This window comes from Humulus lupulus, chromosome 6, assembly GCF_963169125.1.
Source record: "Humulus lupulus chromosome 6, drHumLupu1.1, whole genome shotgun sequence".
Taxonomy (NCBI): Eukaryota; Viridiplantae; Streptophyta; class Magnoliopsida; order Rosales; family Cannabaceae; genus Humulus; species Humulus lupulus.
This window is the reverse complement of record NC_084798.1, coordinates 17,826,034-17,843,250: the sequence shown is the minus strand read 5'-3', so window position 1 is coordinate 17,843,250 and position 17,217 is coordinate 17,826,034. Positions and strand designations below refer to the sequence as shown.

The 17,217-nt window shown below is 35.0% G+C and overlaps 2 protein-coding genes and 1 long non-coding RNA gene across 4 annotated transcripts; 1 reads left to right on the top strand and 2 right to left on the bottom strand.

Annotated features, from left to right (window-relative positions):
* Positions 1–384, bottom strand: LOC133781775 (uncharacterized). Its single transcript, XR_009870266.1, has 2 exons — positions 139–384; positions 1–66 (listed from the first exon to the last, which is right to left on the bottom strand). It is a non-coding gene; the product is annotated as an uncharacterized LOC133781775 (long non-coding RNA).
* Positions 385–9,025: 8,641 nt separating this feature from the next.
* LOC133781773 (SUMO-activating enzyme subunit 2) lies at positions 9,026–15,758 on the top strand. 2 transcript variants are annotated; one of them, XM_062220844.1, is made up of 12 exons: positions 9,026–9,181; positions 10,262–10,347; positions 10,442–10,531; positions 11,843–11,926; positions 12,002–12,220; positions 12,890–12,991; positions 13,124–13,582; positions 13,726–13,955; positions 14,170–14,263; positions 14,363–14,545; positions 14,636–14,733; positions 14,987–15,758. In XM_062220844.1, exons 2-12 carry the CDS (start codon positions 10,315–10,317, stop codon positions 15,312–15,314), a joined length of 1,920 nt encoding a protein of 639 aa, XP_062076828.1. In that variant the 5' UTR covers positions 9,026–9,181; positions 10,262–10,314; the 3' UTR covers positions 15,315–15,758. The 2 variants fall into 2 exon arrangements, with proteins under 2 accessions (XP_062076828.1, XP_062076829.1); XM_062220845.1 differs by having other exon boundaries at positions 9,041–9,181; positions 10,230–10,347.
* A 334-nt stretch (positions 15,759–16,092) lies between these two features.
* On the bottom strand, positions 16,093–17,001 carry LOC133781774 (protein OXIDATIVE STRESS 3 LIKE 3-like). Its single transcript, XM_062220846.1, has 2 exons — positions 16,820–17,001; positions 16,093–16,659 (listed from the first exon to the last, which is right to left on the bottom strand). Exons 1-2 carry the CDS (start codon positions 16,891–16,893, stop codon positions 16,413–16,415), a joined length of 321 nt encoding a protein of 106 aa, XP_062076830.1. The 5' UTR covers positions 16,894–17,001; the 3' UTR covers positions 16,093–16,412.
* Between the last annotated feature and the right edge of the window lie 216 nt (positions 17,002–17,217).

Here is a 17,217-nt window from a genome sequence, read left to right as displayed (position 1 = left end):
CTCCATAATCTCTTTATCAGACAGTTTTTCTGGAGGATGTTGACCCCTTAACTCCATCATTTTATCCTAATAATATATTTAATTAATTATTAGTAAGAAATATAATAAATATAATAAATAAAAATTTAAATTACTTACATATAATGGCCCGAGCTCTATTCCAGTCCATCCTTTCTCAGCATCGTAATGCTTTAGACGCCATGTCTCAATTTGATACAATAATTACAAGAGTCGCCATCAATTTAATGTACAATTGCCAACTGATTTTTTTATATATGAAACAACAAAACATAGAAATTATCATCATTTTATTTAATATGTTGTATTAGTATATTATAGGGTTTAGTATATAATCAATTACTCAACAATGACTCACAAAAGTTAACCAATATAGTTCATTTAAAGTGTATAAAATTTTGGAAGCTCTTTTAAGTTACCTAAAGTATCAATAAAATAACAAATAGTTTTTTTTTTAAAAAAAAAAGATAACCTATAAATTTTAAATGAAGAAATATTAGGAAACACACATTTATTTAAGTTGTAATTAGAAAATTGCACATGTGTATTGGTATTTTTTTTTAATCATATTTTAAGTTTTTAAATCAAAAGTATATTTATTTATATATTAAAACTTGAAATTATATTATTACTCTATATTATAATCTGAAATTATTACCCTATATTAAAATCTGAAATTATAATATTATAACTTAGTAATTGAAATAAGAAAAAGATACACTTTGTAATTGAAATGATATCATTTTATTAGTAGAAACACCTATATTTGAGTTCGAATACTGGTTTTCAAGAGTGTTGAGAGAACATTAAGGTTTCTACTAGGAAGACATTGAGTGTTTTATAATTGTAATGAGAGCCTAGTTCATCTTGTACTATGTGAGCTTAGTGTATTAGGCAAAGGGAAATACCACATACAATCTGACCGAATTAAGTAAATCTTGGTGTGTTGTGTTCTTGTTCCCTTTCTTCCTTCTTGTTATGTTTTTGAGCTCATTTGATTTATAATTACTAGATAAATTAAACTAATCTAATCCAGGAAGGTTTATTTCATGAAACACTAAAAAGTAGGCAAATCAAATAATTTCAATTAGCTTAAGGTAAGAAAAAGATTATACTAGTACTACCTAATAAGAACACTCTAATATTTCAAGCAATAAATTGGTTGGAGCATGATACTAAAATTGACCAAAATGAACAACATATCAGAGTAATTGAATGGACCAATAGGTAGTTATGTATTCTAGTAGTAAGGAAAACAATCATTATAGATTATAAAAAAGGTCAACCATCACAATCAAGTTAACCCAAGAGATTAAAACCAAGAGATTAAAACTAAATAAAGATAAACAAATAGATTTTGTGTCATTTTTACACCTCACATTAACCCAATTCAGCTTGAACAAACAATAATGTAGAAGAAAACTACAAGGCTACACTAACAGTATCATTGAAACATATTTGGAAACAGATGGTGTGTAATTAAAACGTATTACTGTGAAGACAATCAAGCAACAACTCTGCATTACATCTAACACAAAGCTGAACAATCCCATTATATCTATAACTCAGTTATCTCCATAACAGATTGTACTGCCCATTATAATTTATAGTGAAAGAAAATAAGCTCGGTCAGAGAGATAGAGTACCTGGGCAGGGTAGCTAATATACTTGAGGGCTTCAATTCCCATAGCGGGTCCAATGGTATTCGTAATACCAGCACTCCAGAATGTCCACCATGGTGCACCACCGCTGCTACCGCTAGACCAAAGCTTGATCATTGTTTAACCGAACACATACGAGATACAGTCAACCCCTAAGCATCCTTATGGACCCAAAAACTATTCCAAATACACAAGCGCGCGCGCACACACGCACACACACATATATATATATATAAACAACTCACTTATATAGGACCAGATTAAACAAACTACATTCTGGGCCAAATTCAGGAACGAAAGGTGCTCAAACCTCTTCCCATCTGGACCAAATCGCTTAGTCGACCTACACAATAGACCTCCAAAATAAATTGCGTAACCCAAAATCCACGAAATCTAAATATTTACAAATCAAGGAACACAATGTAGTAAGATAAGACAGGTACCTTCGAATAAATGCGTACCAAGAATAAGACATCAAACACGAGATTGATTCTAGCCATCGTCCCTGCCGAGCCCAGCCACCGTCCCTGCCGAGCCCAGCCACCGTCCCTGCCGAGCCTCCATGTCGTCCAGCCCCAGAGCCCGCACTAGACCCAAGCCTTCGCGTCGCCCAGCCCATCGCAACCCCCAAACCTATGTCGGTCCAGCCCCTCACAACCCCTAAGCCTCCGCGTCGTCCAACCTCTTGCAGCCTCGAGCCTTGTCGATCGGTGAGAGAGAGTGCGGCTGAGGGAGTTCGTTGAGGCTGAGGCTAAGAGAAAAGAGAGATAGGTTGAGGCTGAGAGAGAAGATAGAAGAGGCGGCAGAAAGAGGGTGGGAGAAGGTTAAATTTGTAGGGTTTTTTATTTTAAAAATAAAAGTTCTTTAAAAATATTTTTTTAAAAAAATTACTAAGTATTTTTTTCACTTGAATAAGTAATTTTTATTAGTTTAATAAATATATTATATATTTTTGTATTGGTTAAAAGACTTTTCAGTTAAAAAAATATTTATATATGTAAAAAATATTTAATTAATTATATGATATAATATATATTTTATTAATAAATAATATTATATATTATTAATACATTGGGAAAATTATTTAAATAACTTTATTGTTAACTTATTACAAATTATTAGAGTCTCAAAACTAGTCTTTAAAAGTCTTTTAGGACTCGCAAAACTAGTCTTTAAAACTCACAATTCCTAATTTTTTAGCCCAGGTGTTTTTAGGATTCGCAAAGCGAGTCCTTAAAGAATATTAATTGTAGTAGTGTCCCGTAAATGGTATTTTGTAGTAGTGTTAATTATATTCCCTCCAATTTTTTTTTGTAGACAAAACTATTTACCTACAAATTTATTGGTAGCTAGCATAAATAATTCAATAATAATTGTCAACACCATCACCTACAAATATTACTAATCCCAAAAATATTGGTAGGTAAAGCATTCATTTACCTACCAATAAATATTGGTAGATACAAAATATGTAGGAAAAATCAAATTATTTACACATAAGCTTCCAAATAAGCATTTATAATAATAAAATAATATAATGAAAATAAAAAACGGGGGAAAAATTGAGCGGGAATGGTTAAAAAATTTCCCTCCATAATATACGTAGGTAAAGATCATTACCTACTGATATTATTGGTAGGTAAAGCTATGTTCCGAAATATAATATAATGGACTAGCATTTACCTACTAATATTATCTACCAATAAATATTGGTAGGCAAAACATTACTTTCCCTACCAATATATATTGGTAGGTAAATATCAGATTTCTTGTAGTGAATCCCATGCAAAATTTACGAGCTAACTTCCCTGAAAATCATTCCAAACGTACCCCAACACTAGAATTGAGTCCCATAATCAACCTAATATACTTTAAGCAGTTCTAGAATCCCAGAAACTAACTAACCCGTCCCAATTCACACCAACCTCAATCTTAAGCTCAAAACTCAACTAAACTCAATTTAAGTAGAATTGATCATCAAAAACTTGAAAGAAACCTTACCTCAGTGAAGATTTCGCGTTTAATTCAGCTCTCCAGTACCCTAGGCTTAACCTCCCCAACTCCCAAGCTTAGTTATGAATTTCTCCTTCAAAACTTCAAAATCCACCAAGTCCCCTAAAGGGAGAGAGAGAACCAAGAGAAATATAGAGAGAAAGAGGGCTTCTGTGTTTTTTTTATTTTCTTCCTTCTGATTCCTTCTACATAACCCAGGAATCACAACTTTCTATGTGATCAAAATCCCCTCCTAAACAAAAGGTCCAAATTACCCCTTGAGCTTATCTAAATCCTTAAGTAACCCAAGGCAATTTAGTCATTTGTCATACTCCGTTAAGTCCCCAAGTATTCTTATAAATCCCCATTAATCTCAATGTGTCCGAATCATTACCAAACTACTACCCGTTACTCCATAAATCCCGAACACATTTTACGTTCCCAAAATACCCCTAGGCTCCTCCCAAGCCGAGTATTTGACCCCGTTGTGACTTTCTAGCTAAACTGCTCCCTAGGAGTCTTAGATCGTGCATCACAATTATATCACCACTCACACAAATATTGCATTTATGCCCAAAATTACAAATATGCCCTAACAACCAAATTGGGCCCACATGCATATTTAATTCACCTAAACATGCATTTCTAATTACATACTCATCAAATTCACATATTAATACAACAAATCACTTATTGCCATCCAAACACACTAATCAAGGCCCTAAGCCTTATTAGAGAATTTGGGACGCTGCAACTATCCCTTCCTTACAAAAATTTCGTCCTCGAAATTACCTGAATAACTCGGGATACCGCTCCCGCATATCTGACTCAAGTTCCCATGTCGCCTCCTCAACCCTGTTGTTCCTCCACAACACTCTCACCAAGGCGATGGTCTTGCTCCGCAGGACTTTATCCTTCCAGTCGAGAATCTGAATCGGCTTCTCCTCATATGATAAATCCTGGTCCAGCTCCAAGTTCTCATAACTCAGTACATGTGTAGAATCTGATACATACTTCCGGAGCATGGACACGTGAAATACATTATGAACCCCTGATAGAGCTGGATCGCCAATTTGTAAGCTACCTCTCCAACCTGTTCCAAAATCTCAAAGGGGCCAACAAACCTGGGGCTCAGCTTGCCTCTGACACCAAACTGTTTCACTCCTCTCAAAGGTGAAACCCTAAGGAACACATGTTCACCAACTTGAAACTCTACGCTCTTGCGTTTCAAGTCCGAGTAACTCTTCTAGCGACTCTAGGAGGCGAGCATTCGAGCTCTAATCTTTTCAATCGCCTCATTGGTTCTCTGAACCATCTCAGGACCCAAGTATCTCCTCTCACTCGTCTCATCCCAATGGATAGGTGATTTGCACTTCCTCCCATATAACATCTCATACGGAGCCACTTCGATAGTCGCCTGATAACTGTTGTTGTACGAAAACTCAATCAAAGGGAGATACTTACTCCAAGATCCCTCAAAATCCAGCACACAGGCTCGTAACATATCTTGTAGTATCTGAATTGTCCTCTCAGACTGTCCATCCGTCTGAGGATGATAAGCGGTACTAAACCGCAATTGCGTGCCCATAGCCTTCTGCAGACTTTCCTAACACTTGGAGGTGAAGGTGGGGTCCTTGTCGGATACTATTGACCTCGGAGCCCCATGAAGTCGAACAATTTCCTTCACATACAATTCAGCATACTGCTCCAATGTATAAGTCGTCCTAACAGGCAAGAAGTGGGCAGACTTAGTATACCTATCCACGATCACCCACACTGAATCATGTTGTCCCACGGTCTTCGGCAAACCAACCATGAAGTCCATGGTGATATCCTCTCACTTCCACTCTGGAATCCCTAGAGGCTGCAATAACCCTGCTGGCCTATGATGTTCAGCCTTTACCTGCTGACAAGTTAAGCACCTGGCCACATAATCCACCACGTCCCTCTTCATTCCCGAACACCAATACAAGGCTCTCAAATCTTGGTACATCTTCATCGTACCTGGATGTAAAGAATAGGGAGTGGTATGAGATTCATCCAAGATCTCTCGCTGGATATCAGAGTCTATCGGAACACAGATCTGAACCTTGTACTTTAGTAATCCCATCTTCGAGATAGATAAGTCCTTAGCCGCTCCGGCTAAGACAATCTCTTTGTGCCCTCTCAACTGGGGATCCTTCCCCTGCGCTTCCTTGATCCTCTCGAGGAGTGTAGACTGAAGAGTGATGTTGGCTAACCGACCAACCACCAATTCTATACCCGCTCTAGTCATCTCCTCAGCTAACTTATCAGATATTTGCCTTGAACTGAACAACTGTCCTTGGCCCTTCCGACTCAGCGCATCGGCCATTACATTAGCCTTCCCAGGATGGTATAGGATATTACAATCACAATCCTTTACCAGTTCCAACCACCGTCTCTGGCGCATATTCAAATCCCTCTGAGTAAATAAGTACTTCAAACTCTTATGGTCGGTGTATATTTTGCACTTCTCACCATACAGATAATGTCTCCAAACCTTAAGTGCAAACACCACCGCTACCAACTCCAGATCATGCGTGGGATATCTCTGCTCCTACTCCTTCAGTTGTCTTGATGCGTAGGCTATCATATTTCCAGCCTGCATCAGCACACACCCTAAACCTTGTCTGGAAGCATCACAATAAACCACAAACTTCTCATTGTCTGTCAGTAGACTCAACACTAGAGCGGTGATCAATCGCCGCTTCAATTCCTTGAAATTGTTCTCATGCCTATATGTCCACACATAATTAGTCTTCTTCCTCGTTAATTCAGTCAACGGTGTGGCTATCCTGGAGAACCCCTTAACGAACCGCTAATAATACCCTGCCAATCCCAGAAAACTCCTAACTTCCGGGACACTGCTCGGTCTAGGCGAATCTCTCACTGCCTCAATCTTACTTGGGTCAACCAGAATACCCTCCTTACTAACAATATGGCCCAGAAACGTGACTTGCGGTAGCCAAAACTCGCACTTGCTGAACTTAGCATGTAACCTATGCTCCCTCGACCACTGCAATACCAAGCGTAAATGCTGCTCATGCTTTGTCTCTGACTGAGAGTACACCAATATGTCATCAATAAACACAATCACGAACTTGTCCAAATAGTCATTGAAAACCTTATTCATCATGTCCATAAAAGCTGCTGGGGTGTTGGTTAATCCAAATGACATAGCCAGGAATTCATAGTGTCCATATCTCGTGCGGAAGGCAGTCTTTAGTATGTCATTCTCTTTAATCCTTAACTGGTGGTAAATTTTTTATAACTTAATACAATTTAGAGGTTATTATTATTTATAACTGACCAAATTTGTGACCAATTTTTTTTAATAATAAAATATAAATTATTCTTATATAGAATATTCATATATAGAGTATCTACTTTAGTTGTGTAAACTCCCCTAAAAAAATTTCAACATATTTCTATGTTTGCGATGTGGTGTAAACTAAAAATTCCACATCGTCACATCGTGCACCATATTGCACGACATGGTTTAGCTGAAATGCAAATCATACCGAACCAACTTATTTTTAGACCGTGGTTTCTGGTGTGGAGCAAACCATACCTAAAAAACCTACTCTATTTTCTAGTTTGCCTCAAATAGTATCTCCTCCTAAAACAAAATTAAATGATTTTATAGGAAATACCATATCAAAGCAAAAGTGATCAAATTGAAAAGATACACTAAACTTGACAATTTAGAATCACAATCTTTTATTTGGTGAATCTAAAATGGAATAAAGTTACAACACTTACTAGTGTTTGTGGGCACTAAAACGAGAGAGAATCAGATATAGCTATATTATGTGTAGTGAGAAATATAATGGAACCACATGATTAATCCACACATTAATATACCAACTTGGGAAAAAGTAAATGGAAGAAATACTACTATGCGAATAAAGTAGTATGAAAGTGGAAAGAAGTGAAAAAGGCCAAATTGGGCAATTTGGTGTACAAACTTTTAATACAATAATAAATTCCACTTTCCTTACCTGATATTCCATCGTCCTTACTTGACTCAAAAACCGGTGGACTAGACTTTGCACTCGAATCTGCCACCTAAGATTAAATATTTTGAGGTGCTTGGTATGAGACAAAGTAAATGTGAAAATGAGAATTTAAATATCTTTATATGTTTGATTCAAATTTTAAGGAGTAAAGTTAATAATTTGTGTGAGCTTCACATGTATTTTAAGGGTAAAGTAAATCATTTTGTACACAAGAGTTTAATATTACATCCATTCTAAGTCTTTCTACATTTTTCAAGACAACTCAATTACTCAAAACAAATACAAAAAATTATCACCATTTGCTTCCATATGTAATGTCAACCTCTGTTATCTTCACTGGGTGTGGGGTAGGGAACACCCGTCGAGGTTGGGGACCCTTACTGCCAATGAGTTCCATTGTTTATTGCAAATAAGAAAAAAAAAACTTATAAACATAGAAAAAATTGATAACTACAAAAAAGCTTATAAACATAGAATATAAAGAGATATGTCACCACCTCTACTTATGTTGATACTTTTGAGTGTTGGAATTTTTTTTTACTGATACTTTTATTCAATTATAACCTCTCAATTAAAACGCAACTAATTTAGCCTAAAATCTATTTTTATCTAGAGGTTTCATTGTATATAATATTACGATAATAATTACAATAAAACCATATAAAACATATTATACCATAATGATAAAATTTCTTACAAATCTAACTAATATTATATGATTTGGAACTCATGTAAAATATCTTAATTGACTATTATAATAGTGATAATATATTATATTTAGGGTTCGTTTGATGTGTTGTATTATAATAAATTATGTTTTATAACATATTTTTATATACTATTATGTTTATATTAACTTGTATTAAAAGTCAATTTATTATAATACAATACAATACACCGTAATACCCCTTGTATATCTAAGAGAGAATATTTGAATTAAATGAGTATATCATGCCACTACTTCTTGCTTATATTATTTATGATTGCTTATATTATTTATGATTTTAGTTACTTAATGAACTGCATCCCATCAAAATTTATTGTTCGCATCGTAAGCAACAAAAATATTAATTTTTATAACAAAAAAATACGAGAAATTATGATAAGCGAGATTTATCATTTTGTTAGTTTCCGGTAGGTATTATTATAGAGTTCGGTATACTACTGACGTCACACGGTAAATATGTAAATAAAATTTGGGTAGTTCTGTAAATATTTTTTATTGTACGTATATATTTGTAAATTTCCTATCCCAAACAAAAGCCCAAACTTAAAGGCCAAACCCAAAGCCCAATCACTTAAATTAGGGTTTCCCTTTTCCCTTTTCCCTTCGTTCCCTGTCTTTTCTCTCTCTCTCTAGTCGTCTCCCTCACTCCGCTACACTCTCCGTGTTCTAATTTTCTTCTTCAGTTCAGACCCATTGCCTTCTTCAACTTCATCTCCCTCTTCAGATTCTGTCACTCGATTCAGGTATGGAAATTTTATTTTATTTTATTTTGAATGGGTTGTAAATGATATTAGTGCAATACGTACAGGTTTATGAGTTTTTTTTTTAATTTTTTTTAAATAGTCATAATGGAGTTTCTGGTTCTGAAACCCAAATGATATCAAATAATAAAAAATGTGTGTTGTGAGAATAGAAGAATAAGAAGAATGAAAGTTGTAATTTCACTCACGGATTCGAGTTCGAGAACTTCGAGAATTGGTTGAATCCGTAGAGCAAAGCTTGAATGGTTTCAAGTCAATAGAGCTCTTTGGTCATGAATTTTACAGAGTTGCTTTATTTCATACTTTTAGCATAAGTAAAGTATTTATTTGGATTAGTTAGTACAGTTGGACCAGAAACTAGAAACCCAGCTGCAAATTGTAGTTAATTTGACGTTGCTAATTTCTTAGCGACTTAAAAACTGATTTTAGCATATTGGGTTAGTTTTAAAGCATGTGTTCGATTTTTTATGAGGTTTCTGCTGTATTTGCTTCGCTCTCTTGATAACAACTGTTAGTATTGGTATTGGTGGATGTTAAATGGTGTGGAGATTATAATTCATTTTGCTGAATAGATTGGCTGTTTCATCGCCTGAATGCAGTAATGGATTTGCATTTATTTTTCCCTGTTGATGTTCAGATTTTCAAAGACACTAAATTTATGTTTTTGTGTTACAACTGTGAGATTGTTAAAGAGGGTATTTAGGTGCATGGTGTTCAAAGTTTATCTACAAGAGGGTATATCTATACTGCTTATAATGTTTTGTTCTGATATAATTTAAGTAACCTTGTGTTTATTGCTAAATCTTATGGGTACTGTCACATTTGAATGCCTTGATTTTATAAATGAATTATGTTGAATGATTAAGTCAGTTTAACTTTCTTCCCCAAGAAACAAATCATATGATATTCATATTATAATATCGATTGGGAAAGTTTTCTCTAAATTAAATGTTTTGTTTTTCCTGTGCACTTGTTCACTTACCAGAGCCTGTATCTGCTTCTTTTATTATGTTAATTCATTTCCTTTTAGATCTTATTCGACTTCCGGTTCACGCTGTGCAGCTTCATTTCTCTCTCTAAAACTCCTTCTCTCTCCTGCTCCTTCTACTCCATCCATGGATTTGCTTCACCATTTCTCCGTCGTAAAGGTTTTTTCCAACCACAATTATGTATGAATTCCTAAGCTTTTCTCTGCTTTCTGCTTCAACTTACAGTTTTTTTTTTTTTTTTTCAATTTTTTAGGGCGCGAAGGTTCTTATGGTTGGGGCGGGTGGGATTGGCTGCGAGCTTCTCAAGACTCTCGCTCTCTCTGGCTTCCAAGACATTCATATTGTGAGTTTTTGCTTTTTTATTTTTTGTTGTGAGGGTTAATTTGATTTAGGGGTTTTTTGTTTTGCTTGTGCAAGTGATTCTTTGGGTTTTAGGGTTTGGTTTGTGTATAATATCATTTCTTAATTGGTTGAGGTTACCTTTGTGGTTTTGGTAGGGTTTTATTATACCCTTTTTTGGGTGGGTTTGACTGACATAATACTACTATGAAAATTGGGAAATTTGATTTGCTTAATGAAACTGTTACTTTTTTGTTTTTTACTTAAAGCTCCCGCTAAACTGTTCTGTAGATTTTACACTCATCAATTAGTAAAATGATAAAAAAATTTGATGTCCAATCTGTAGATATCAGACTCTTCATTTCAGATGATGGGATGGACAAATCTAGAAGAATTAGGTATAAGTTAACATGAATATAGTCTTACTAGTCATGTGTAGTGTGGGAGAGGGTAACTTGCTGCGAAGGGTTTAGATTGGAAGTTGAGTTTTTTGGTGATGGGTGTTTATTAATGTCTTTAGCTAATATACACGAATAGTTATGATAATTCTTTTTACCATGAGTTACTAGAGCAGACTAGTTATTCGGGTCTGTTGCTTTTAAGCACTCTGCCTTGAGAACTAATTTCTTTTAGACTGATTCTACACTAAATTTCTTGAAATGTCTTAGGCACCAGTTTATCTTCTCATACGGTTCATGGTTTAAGGTAGAATACAAGTATGAACCGTATAACAGGAAAGCACAACACTTGTGAACGTAACAGACTATACTCCTGTTATAGCAGGATGTAATTTTAGCATTTCACTCTTGTGGTGGGATAGTGGTGCTGGTGCTTCACTAATTTGATAATTTTCTTATGCTTTATTCACAGCTCTATACTGATTTTATAGTTGTATTAGTAGATTTGATTGACAAATTATACAGCTAATTTTTTTGTTGATTTTCCTGTTCTACTTTTTAGTTACTTTTTCTTTTGAAATAACTTATTTCTTTATCATTGAACATTTTCAATCATCTACACATAATAATATTAGACATTTGTGATACTGTAGCTTAACGTTGTGTTTTTAAGAGGAAGGAGACCCATTACTTTGTATTGTGATTTATTCATAGCTATGTGATCATGTCAATTTTATGTGTCTAAGAAATTTATATGAGCTTGCTTCTTTTCTTGTTGGTTTTGTGGATGATGGTAACATGGTTTTTGACTCCCTGTTATAAATTTCTAGCAATTTCTGTATCTGTAAGCAAAAACTGTGTGCATAGTTTGTTTCTTATTGCTTGGCTCTCATTAATTTGTTTATGGTAATTTGTAGATTGACATGGACACTATAGAAGTCAGTAATCTCAACAGGCAATTTCTTTTTCGACAATCACATGTTGGGCTATCAAAAGCCAGAGTGAGTAGATTCGTATGCCTTTGATATGAACTAAATATGCATTTTATGTGAAGAGGTGATAAATTTTCTCAACAGGTTGCACGGGATGCTGTTTTAAAATTTAGGCCTCAAATAAGTATAACACCATATCATGCAAATGTTAAGGATTCTAACTTTGATCTGGACTTCTTCAAGCAATTTAATGTTGTGTTGAATGGTCTGGACAACTTAGATGCAAGGAGACATGTAAATCGGCTATGCTTGGCTGCTGAAGTTCCTCTGGTTGAAAGTGGAACCACTGGGTTCCTTGGACAGGTAAGTACTGAACTTGACTAAGCGGTATTTGCTAGAAAATAATCACTTCTAAATGAAATATGTGGACGCTGACCTTGTCCTTTTATACTTAGTGTTTGAGTTTTTCCTAGAGTTATTCTGTAGAGGTGCTTCTCTGAGCTACATAGCATGGTTTGGATTCAACTTAACCTCACTAAAATGTGAATAGTGGTTAATACTATTGACGAAACACCTCAAACTTTTGCAAGTAAAGCAGGACTTTTTTTAAATATACAACATGTGAATAAATGGAGTTATCAGTGTGGATACATACTATGATGTGTATGAAGATTTTCTTTTCATCATTGTTCCTATGTATGTCTTAGAATTTTTGAAGTGCAAGTATTTAAATAAGCATGAATCTAAACATGTAGTCATGTATGTTCTAAGTAAATAAAAAATAAAAGAAACCCAGGTTCTGTCTCTGTGTATGACATAAAGTCTTAGATACTTGTTGTTCTGCGTCCGTAGAGCAGCTTAAGAGTATCTTTGGAAAGAGTAATTTTTTATTGATTCAGGCTTGAAAGTTAACAGATTATTCAAATTGAAGTCATGATGGTCATCCTTTGCAACATATTGGCATGCTATTACAATAATTGAATTTGATATAATGATGCTTTTCCCTCTTTTGCCAATCTCCTTGGGATACAGGTCACCGTGCATGTTAAGGGAAAAACAGAGTGCTATGAGTGCCAACCTAAACCTGCCCCCAAAACATATCCTGTGTGTACCATTACAAGTACTCCATCAAAGGTATTGATACAGAACTTAGTCATTCTGTATGCTTTTGAATGTTTGTTTCCGTGCAGCTTCTATAAGTGAATAAGAAATTATTTTCTTGGTAGTGACTTGCTGTAAATTAAAACAAGGTTTCTACTTTTGTAGTTTGTTCACTGTATTGTATGGGCAAAGGAGCTTCTCTTTATGAAGTTGTTTGGGGATAAGAACCAGGAGAACGATTTAAATGTGCGTTCAGGTGATGCTGCTAGCTCGTCAGATCATGTGGAGGATGTATTTGAGCGCAGAAACGATGAAGACATTGATCAGTACGGAAGGAGAATATATGATCATGTATTTGGTTATAACATTGAAATGGCCTTGTCTAACGAGGAGACATGGAAAAACCGTAAGAGACCAAAGCCTGTATACATTAGGGATAGCCTGCCTGATGAGCCAACTCAACAGAATGGAAATGTGGAGAAAAATGGGACAACCAGTGATCCAACATCAGTGTCTGCCATGGCATCTCTGGGCATGAAAAATCCACAGGATATATGGAGCCTTAAGGAAAACTCAAGAATCTTTCTCGAGGCTTTAAACCTATTTTTCTTGAAAAGAGAGAAGGTCAGTTTGGGCTCTTCTATTGTTGGTTCCCTTGAATTTGATTATTATTATCATGATTATTTTCTTTCTCTTAGTTCTGCCATGTGGAGATTTTGAATATCTTTTCCTTGTATTTTTTGGGTTGGGATGTGGATGTTTGGCAGGACATTGGGAATTTGACATTTGACAAGGATGATCAACTAGCTGTAGAATTTGTTACCGCAGCTGCAAACATTCGAGCTTCTTCTTTTGAAATTCCTTTGCATAGTCTATTTGAAGCTAAAGGTATTGCTGGAAATATTGTTCATGCTGTTGCAACAACCAATGCTATTATTGCTGGATTGATTGTTATTGAGGCCATCAAGGTGCTGCAAAACGATACAAAAAGATATAGGTGTGTGAAGGTTCCTTTACTCTGAATACTTTTTATTTTTTGTTTGCCAATTATCATGTTATTTGGATGGCAAGTTGTCTATGCTCTCAAGTTGGTGGCATATTAGTGTCTTAAATGTCACTGTATATGTATATGCATATGAACATCTGCATTGTCACAGAATCTAAATTTGCGGTGGCTGGTTTTATCTACATCGTTCCAAATTTTTATGCAGGATGACATACTGTCTTGAACATCCTTCAAAAAAGCAGTTACTAATGCCAGTGGAACCATTTGAACCTAACAAGTCTTGCTATGTTTGTTCCGAGGTAGGTTGCTTTTCCAATTGTAATACTATTATATTATCATTTAGCTTGACATCTGAACTACTATTTTGATCCAATTACGTGCATTTTGATTAAATGCAGACACCTCTATTACTCGAGATAAATATGCATCGTTCAAAGTTGATTGATATTATTGAAAAAATAGTTAAACCCCAGCTTGGGATGAGCTCACCAACTATCATGCACGGGACAGATATTCTCTATGAGACCGGCGATGATCTTGATGAGGATTTGCTAGCATCTTATGCTGCAAAGGCTGACACGGTATTACACTGCTACTTTTACTGCATCTAAATATAACTTGTTTGTCATTTAATTGAATCTCTGCTACTTCTTTCTCTTTCAAATTCCTAGGTGCTGTCTGAGCTTAGCTGCCTAATGAATGGTGGGTCGATGCTGACCATTACTGATCTTTTCCAAGAGCTGCGTTGCGATATCAATATCAAGCACAGGTTTCTGCATTTTAGTTCCCTGCTTTTTAGAATTTGGGCTAAAAGAGTGATAGCTAAGATGTCATGATTACAATTTTATTGACTCTTTCTGGAATTTTAGCTATTCAGATTAAAGTACCTTAAATGTCATTGTGTTATGGACCCAAGTTATAAGGTTTCTTGTTCAGTTGGGTGAAAAGTCAAAGAGTGGAGTACTTGAGCTGCTTCTGTTTTTCAAAGTGTGTCCTTGACTGTTTGTATGAATTTTTAACAGAGAGGTATTTGACGAGGAAAAGGAACCCGATGGAATGGTTCTTTCTGGATGGAGTCAAGCTCCTACAGCAGAGAACAACGCCGACAAATCTCTGGACAATGCTGAAGGCTCTGCATCAGAGCCTTCGACAGTGGAGACTGGAAACAACAATGAGAAAGAAACTATTTCAACAAAGAAAAGAAAACTTTCTGAGGTTTTCGAGGATGGCCCTCAAAGCGATGTGCAAGAAACAAGAGCAAGTAAGAAAATCGAAGTTGTTGACGAAGATGATGACCTCGTCATGCTTGATGCTGGGGATTTCGGCACCTTCAAAAAACGTCAAAGCTAGCAGTGATAATAGTCCTTGGTGGATTGTACATCCTAATTTTGTACAATTAGGGGGGAAAATACTGATTCTTTTGGTGATCATAATTGTTCTTTCGAATAGGGCTTTATTTTGTAGTTTTTTTGCTGGAGTTAGGAAAGGATTAATTAGCTGTCCTTGCTGCCGTTCACCCCCTTTTGTGGTTATCACTGTAATCAAAATGTGTATTCTTCCTAGCCCAATCACCCCCTTTTGTGGTTATCACTGTAATCAAAATGTGTATTCTTCCTAGCTCAATTAACATAGAGAGAGAGAAAGAAAGAGAGAGAGAGAAAGAAAGGAACTTTAGAGCAACTGTTTAAATACTTTAACTTTTGGAAATGACCTTGAAATTTAGATATGTGATCCAATGACCCTATTAATTAAATCCTCTGATTTTGAGCACTGGAAGAGCTCTTATCTTCTATACCTTAGAGTTTTGTTCATTTTATTCTTCAAATTTTTTGCTTTAAAAAGTTGATCAAAGAAATTGTAAGGAGAATCAGATGTAACCCACCATAATAATGTGTCCAGCAATAGGATTATATCACATCACAATATTAAAAAATTGAAAAATTGGATTTTTTTTTCTTGCTCTGAGCAACATTGATACTATAGGTGTTCGTGAATTTTCCTTGAATTACATACTCACTTAATGGTTGTAACTTGAACCCATCTCTCTATTTTCTTTCACAACTCAAAATAATAATAATAATAAAAAAAGATGAGAAAGTTTCTGTCAAAATTCAAAGCCATGATGATATAAACAATAAGAATTCAAAACTTTTTCATTAATAGTAGTAGTAAAAGTACATCATAACCACTTGAGTAATTTCATGCATATACACTCAAACAAAAAACTGCAGAAAATTGAAACCCCTCATATGTTTTTAATGTTATACATATCTCTACTATATTTATATTTATATATATATATATATGTATTTACATTTCCTCCTGGAGAAGAAAGACACCACAACGACAAGGGTTTCATTACCATTATTATTTTTTCTTCTAAGGTCAAAATCATTACTAACACTTTGGTTATTTTATGTTTTTTCCTCTTAACAAAAAAAAAAGACCTTAGACTCCAACATGACAAGGTGAAGAACATTGATTGTTAGCAGGAACAGTTCGACAATAGGTGGGATAAGGTGGAAGAGGTAAGATGATATGATGATCAGTTGCCTTGTTTCTCTCAGAATACTTCTTCCTCTTCTTGGCATCTGGAATGTGTTCTGGTTTTTTAAGGTCTTCCAAGCATTGAACATCTGCCATGCACGTAAATGACCTTGATTTTCCAGAATAGTACCTTGACAAACCTCTCTTGCTGTTGATCATCACAAAACAAACAACGCATTAACATCACATGTATATAAATATATCGATATATCTATCGATAGGTACAGATTCTGACCATTCATAAAAAATGATCGAGATGTTTACCCTAAACTTCTCATACATCAAACATAATTATCATATAGTCTTACCTCGTTGGGAGATTTGATCTGAGTGCACCCATGTCGAATGTGTTCATCATGTTGTTGTTGTCAGCTTCAGCCATGTTTTTTTTCTAGAGAAAGATATGTAGATAAGAGTGTTTTTTTTTTATGATGAAGAAGATGAATGTTTATATATATATATATATAATGTGTATAATTATAGATAGGAAGAAATGAGAGTTGGAGTTGGGAATGATGAATAGTTTTTAGTGGGAACGTAACCATCAAATATAATTTAGAAGATAAGAGCATATACCACACACGTCATTTGAAGTTTTTTTGGATGTTGGTCCGTTAAAAGTGGATGCCTTTTATGGCTCCTAAAACTCCCAACCATGCCACAATTAATAATACTATCATAATATATATATATATATATAAATATA

Bases quoted from the DNA above. Each gene is read 5' to 3' on its own strand.
- LOC133781774 (XM_062220846.1), bottom strand. From the start codon at position 16,893: ATGGCTGAAGCTGACAACAACAACATGATGAACACATTCGACATGGGT. The intron at 16,660-16,819 runs GTAAGACTATAT...GATGATCAACAG, and splicing joins AGATCAAATCTCCCAACGAG to CAAGAGAGGTTTGTCAAGGT.
- LOC133781773 (XM_062220844.1), top strand. From the start codon at position 10,315: ATGGATTTGCTTCACCATTTCTCCGTCGTAAAG. The intron at 11,927-12,001 runs GTGAGTAGATTC...TTTTCTCAACAG, and splicing joins TTGGGCTATCAAAAGCCAGA to GTTGCACGGGATGCTGTTTT. The intron at 12,221-12,889 runs GTAAGTACTGAA...CTTGGGATACAG, and splicing joins CCACTGGGTTCCTTGGACAG to GTCACCGTGCATGTTAAGGG.